Source organism: Neltuma alba, unplaced genomic scaffold, assembly GCF_004799145.2.
Source record: "Neltuma alba isolate B1F8T4 unplaced genomic scaffold, ASM479914v2 tig00006316_pilon, whole genome shotgun sequence".
Classification (NCBI taxonomy): Eukaryota; Viridiplantae; Streptophyta; class Magnoliopsida; order Fabales; family Fabaceae; genus Neltuma; species Neltuma alba.
Window position 1 is genome coordinate 18,981 of NW_021634422.1, and position 6,063 is coordinate 25,043.

The 6,063-nt window shown below is 34.0% G+C and overlaps 1 protein-coding gene across 1 annotated transcript; it reads left to right on the forward strand.

Annotated features, from left to right (window-relative positions):
• The first annotated feature begins 3,628 nt into the window (after positions 1–3,628).
• On the forward strand, positions 3,629–5,814 carry LOC114750091 (60S ribosomal protein L38). The gene is made up of 3 exons (XM_028938632.1): positions 3,629–3,731; positions 4,544–4,727; positions 5,364–5,814. Exons 1-3 carry the CDS (start codon positions 3,729–3,731, stop codon positions 5,384–5,386), a joined length of 210 nt encoding a protein of 69 aa, XP_028794465.1. The 5' UTR covers positions 3,629–3,728; the 3' UTR covers positions 5,387–5,814.
• The last annotated feature ends 249 nt before the right edge of the window (positions 5,815–6,063 follow it).

The window sequence follows — 6,063 nt, forward strand, 5'->3', positions numbered from 1 at the left end:
CAATCTTTTACTGATATAATTTAGCTTTAAATATTTTTAAAACTAACCTCTGTACTTCCAAAGGTCGAGAATAATTTTACAATCTGTTATAAACTCTCAATTAACTTTTCTTTATTTTTCTAAATAATTGAGAGCTCTGTATATTTAAAATAATTCACTTTGACTAATATTCACCTAATTAGCCAAAAATATCAATAATTATAGAAAATTTTATAATAAATTATTTTGTCCTGTTTTTACTTTTTGGGCCTCAAATACCATTCTAGAAACTTTTTTCTATTTTTTATGAATTTTTGAGAATTTTTAGAAATTTCAGGCATAGTTCCCAACATTACCATTGCTTAACCAAAATTTTTCAAAATGATAGTCCAGTCTCTGCCCAAGTTTCACTTCAAAAGTTGTTCCGTCTCTGTCTCTACTACATTGTTTGGCCCTTAATTGGTTCTAAACTCCTTATTTACCAAGTTAAAATTAACAAGATATGACATAGATGTTAGATTTAAGGTTTTGATGATAACAATTTAAGTAAGATCTGGTTTAGTAAGTTGATCGATCATCTGATCAATCAAAGGTTAATCAATTTGGTGATGAATAAAATGTCTTTGTATAAAAGTAACCTAACAGTAAGATTGATCAATAACTTGCTAGATAAATTAAAATTTGCAAGTTGATCGATCAATTTATCAATCAAGATTAACACTGTTTAGCAATCAAAGTTGGATCACTTGATCAATCATTAAGTTATTGATAACTTGATCGATCATCCAAACTTCTAAAACTCCTGTTTTCACATAACGTGATCGATTAAGCTTTTTCCTGACCTGTTTGACCTAAGTTCTTCAACGATATTTTATCGATCACTTAATCAATTAGTCTTTGATCGATCATTTACTCAATCATCGAATATTTTGTAACTTATCTGAGAAAATCTACTTTAAGCCTTTTATCGATCAGTTTTCCTATCATTCATTTATCGATAAAGTATTCGGTCAATGGTATTAGAAAAACTATTTCCCTCATACTTAGCTTTATCGATAATATGATCGATCAAACAGATTTTGATCACTTCTTCGATCATTGTACCAGTTCATTTCATAACAAGCTTTTTACGATGATTTCAAAATCTTTTATCTTTTTATCTTTAAGTTTTTTTCAGCCTTCTTTTCACACATAATTCTCTATTGAAAGGATTCAAAGGCATAAATGAATTTAAAAGTTTTATTCTTGCAAACTTTTCTCTGAAGTCACTGTATTCATTTCTCGTCTTTTATCGATCACTTATTCAATTATCTGTTGATCCATAAGCTTATCGATAAATATATATATGTGTGTGACTAAAGTTTTCTCTGTAATTAATTAATAACTTGATCGATAAACTACTTATCGATCAAGACATCGATCAAGTATGTTCAGTTTATATTTAAAGTACCTGATGATTGATTCATTGCTTTTCTAATTGGTATATGAGTATGAATAATCATTATTTGTTCAGTTACTTTTACAAGTTTCCTTTTGAAAGAGAACTTACTTGTTTTAAGTATGGTTACAGATTACAAAGCAAGCTCAACCGTTATTTAGTAACCTGTAACCTACCGCGTTAGAAACATTAATGGTGAACTGCCGTTATAACTGCCGAACACACGCAACTGATTTTCAACGGCTAGAAGCTCCTTTGTCCAATGGTTAATTGAACTTCTCCAACTATAAAAGGCGCGAAGAGCATTGAATGAAGAATTGAATACGCGAGCTACCATTTGCTGAAATACTTACTGTTGCATTCAATACTCCGTTTCTTTCAATGAGCGTCAGTGTTTATTATTCATTTACTTTGTGAGAGAGTTTGATATATCTCTTTACTTATTTTTTGAGCGTAACTCAAGAGTGTGAACTCTGGAGAGGGATTGTAAACTTACGGGTAGTAAAGGGGAGTGATTGAGAAAATCAATTACTGTACTGAGGTGCCAAGAGCCCGTTTAATCTTGGGATCATAGTGGAAATCTCAGAGGTGTTCTGAGGATTGGACGTAAGTCAAGTAGTTGAGACCGAATCAGTATAAATCTTGTGTCTTCACTCTACGATGAAATCTTCTAACTCAACCTTCTCTGTTTTATTTACATCATTGTTTCATTATGATAAAAATTTTATAACTCACCTAATTCACCCCCTCTTGGGTCAAACTGCCACTGACAGTAAAGCATTCCCGATAGCCATATACGAAGGCAAAAAGAGGAGCATTCAAATCAACCTCTAGACACTTCCTACCAATCTTGTTCCCTAAGTTGTAGAAGAATTTCTTATCATAATAGTCTCTCAAAAGTCCTAACAATATAACTCATATTGCATGTTTATGGATTTTTTCTACCTAGGGGTTGAAGTTTTTTTTCCAAAATTTGCACACTCAAATAGTGACTCTGAATAATCCATGAACCTCCCTTGACAGCAAAGTATTAATCATCACTCTCCTTAAAGGTTACATACATATACCAATTACCAATATCGTTCAACTCCACATTGCCTAATCTTCCCCTCGAGTTGTTGTACCTTTCGCCTTATTTGCATGAATCCTAGGGTTCCACCCAAGAGCTTAATGATCAATGTTTTCTCTTTTTTTTTTTTTTGCTAGCCCTCTCCTCTCAACTTCAGAAAACTCAATCATTGACCCTCTACTTGTATCTATGATTTTCACTCCATTCTTCATCTCTTCTTCATTATAGGTTAACACACTCTCACCCCACTCTTCCTTGTCACGTCCCTGGTTAGATTGATCATATCACTTGGTTGGGTTTAGCTTTAGCACTTCTCAATAGGACAATTTTTGCTCCTTTTGTTTGGAGTTTCCTACCTCATCCATATTCATCCATTCCTCCTCCCTCGGGTGAAGTGAGACCTCTCCAGAGAACAGCATCGAAGTCTTTTGTAACTTCCTTCAGTGATCATCTTTTGCTTTCGAAGCTTATTCATCACTCTGTTGGGGATTGTAGTAGTGGATTTCTATCTATACCCCTATCATGAATACTTAGTTCTCTCTTATTTCTCCTTTCATATTCATCCTTTTTGTCACAAGGGCAGTCTAGAGGTTGCTTGTGAGGGATTTCACTTGAAGAAATCATGAAAAAGCTCAGACCCTCTCTTTCTCCCTCTACAGTCCATTGAATGGTTCCATAATACATGTGATTTTCATTTTAATTTCTCGTGGCCTTTTATAACTCATCCTACATGGCATTAACAAAGATTAAAAGTGTTAAATTTGTTTTGTTGGCTCAGTGCCACATCACATCTACTTAAATAAGTGAGCTATGGAAAAAAAAAAAGTAAATCGCATCTAAATATATAATTCTTCAGTGTATTAATATTTAATTGAAGTACTGTTATCTAAATATACACATTTTGTGTTGCTTATATAAAAAAAATATAGATTTTTATTCCTTTTTTCAAAATTTTTCTTGGTAAAATATTTTCGTCTTTTAAATATCTTTTTTTTTTTTAGAAAAAAAGCTTTTCTAAATTCTGAATAAATAGCCACGTGTTTCGTGCTTTTTACGCATACCTTTGAAATGGACCTTCTATGCACATCCAGGGTCAGACCCATCAGGCTTTTGAGCCCAGTTAAAAGGAAGTACTCGGCTAGGGTTTATAGGTAGTTTTAATTTTAATTCCCCTCTTCACCCCTCAACCCCTTCTGTGCCGTCGTGCCGAAGCTCAGAGCCATTCCGGTCACGCTCTTCACAATGGTACTCACTCTCTTTCTCCATTGATTTTGTATAGTTTGTACATGTCGTCTTTCTTTTCATCGCAACCGATGAAGCTTCCATTTCTTAGCTCTGTTGACCAGCTTTCGTGGCGTACATTTTTCAGTCTCAGTTTGTAATAGAAAGGGTCAATATGGTTAGCTTAATTTATACACTTCTGATGTAGGAACAAGATTTCATCGTATTGTGCAATTTGTTGGACGTTTACCGCATAATCACTTTGTCGCAAATTTCTTATCGATGTTTCATTGATTGTATTATCATGATCATTCTTGAAATATTTCCCAAACGAATAAATTTTAACTTCCGGAGGCAGATTTCCTGAGTGCTTGAATTCCAGAAATTTGAGAATCATACATCCAAACACAGCCTCTGGAAGGGGATATTTCTGTAATTGAGATGCAAGCTTTTGCTAATTAATGTTGGTGAAAAAATTGATAGCTTGAATGAACTGCGTGGAAGCTTAATCGTAGTTAAAATCAGGGCAGGGCGTTGGCGTGGACTAGATTAAACTGAATCATGCCTAAATCAAGTTTTTTAATTTTTCTGTCATTTATGCTTAAGTGTGAGTTTATGCTAAATTAATAAATGATTTTAAATTTTAATTAATTATTAGATTTGGTGAAATGTGATACCATATCTTCGGATAAGTCAATAACCACTAATAGTTCGGGATGCATAATTCAGTCGTTCATCATGTTTTAGTTCCTCAAATGTCAATGCCTATATATCATGTCAGTTTTGCTTTAATTACATTAATTCTTCTGTGAATATCTTTGCATTGCTCTATGCAGCCTAAGCAAATCCATGAAATCAAGGACTTTCTTCTCACTGCCCGAAGGAAAGACGCAAGGTCAGTAAAAATCAAGCGGAGCAGAGATGTTGTTAAGTTCAAGGTTCGATGTTCCAAGTACCTCTACACACTCTGTGTGTTTGACCCAGAGAAGGCTGATAAATTGAAGCAATCTCTTCCTCCAGGTTAGTAATTGACAATTTTCTGTTTGGGGTAATGTTTTATTATTTTCTCCTTCTGATACTGTCAGCTATCTCCGTATAGCAAATGGTCATTGCTTTGACAAATAGAAATACTATTTGGATGAAGTGTACATTCTTCCTTATCAGACTGAAACAGTTTTTGTGTGATGTCTTGTTGTACGCGGCATAGGAACTAGTGATATTTATCGTGGTTATATGATTGTTCAGGTCAGGAGACATGATTCATGCTCTATATTCAATCTTGAAACTGTTACATCATTGATATGCCTTGGATAAATTTTCTGTTTTGGATTTATTTATTTATTTTTTGGTCTTAATTGAAGTAGAGATGGGCGTGGATTGGTGCATCTTAATCATATTCATGATATGCTCGATTTTGTGGAGTTAAGTCCATGGCATTATTGAAATGGTGTCTCTTATCAACGGAAATTTTACTTTTCTGGGGTTTTACTGTGGTAAAATTCTTCTGGCAGTTGTATTGTATGTTTAAAACTTACGATAGAAGAAGTCTAGCTGCAGGTTAAACCCAAAGATGCTGCTAATTAATGCCAAGAAAGAAGTTGAACAGAAATTAGTTCGTTATGTGATCTTGACCATTGGAATCTCTAATATTTGCAGGTTTGAGCGTTCAAGACCTGTGAAAGTACGGACTGTTGGAGCAAAGTGCTAGCGTTTTTCTTCTGGTTTTCTGATGCCTGTTTATCTGTAGTTGAAGCTCAAGATTTTGTGGTCTCTCTTTTAGCGAGTCTTTGGGTAGACATATATGCCTCGTCTATTGAAGAGAATTTGGTTGTCTCATGATAGATCTCAGACTTTACTGCCCTGGAATAACACATCAATCCATTATCATTTTAATTTTGCAATCAAGATTGGAGCTAAGATATGATTATCAAACACTGCATGGGACTCTTCTATTTAAAAAGATTTGAATTTGCATTAAGCTGTTGTTGGTAACCATGTTATGTGTAACACTAATTTGTGGTTGAAGAGTTAAAAATTCTGCTACAAACTTGGCGACTGTTCTATTTGACAAATTCGATTGATTTATTATTCATGAAATTTAGTAGTTAATGGTCATTTCCTTTTTTGTTTTTGGGCAAAAGTTAATAGTCATTTCTATAATATTGAATTACCATAAGAACCTTCATGGAAACTTCGTATGGACGAATTGAGGCGTGTGGGTCAGTATCATTTTTGCTGTTCATCCATTTTTCACCAACTATCTATTTCCTTGTTGCTGAGCCAAGCGTCCTTCAAATTAAAATTGTCCCTTTCGGGACTTATCTACCCTTCATAAGTGAGCACTGAACGTATACTT

Bases quoted from the DNA above. Each gene is read 5' to 3' on its own strand.
- LOC114750091 (XM_028938632.1), top strand. The intron at 4,728-5,363 runs GTTAGTAATTGA...TAATATTTGCAG, and splicing joins GAAGCAATCTCTTCCTCCAG to GTTTGAGCGTTCAAGACCTG.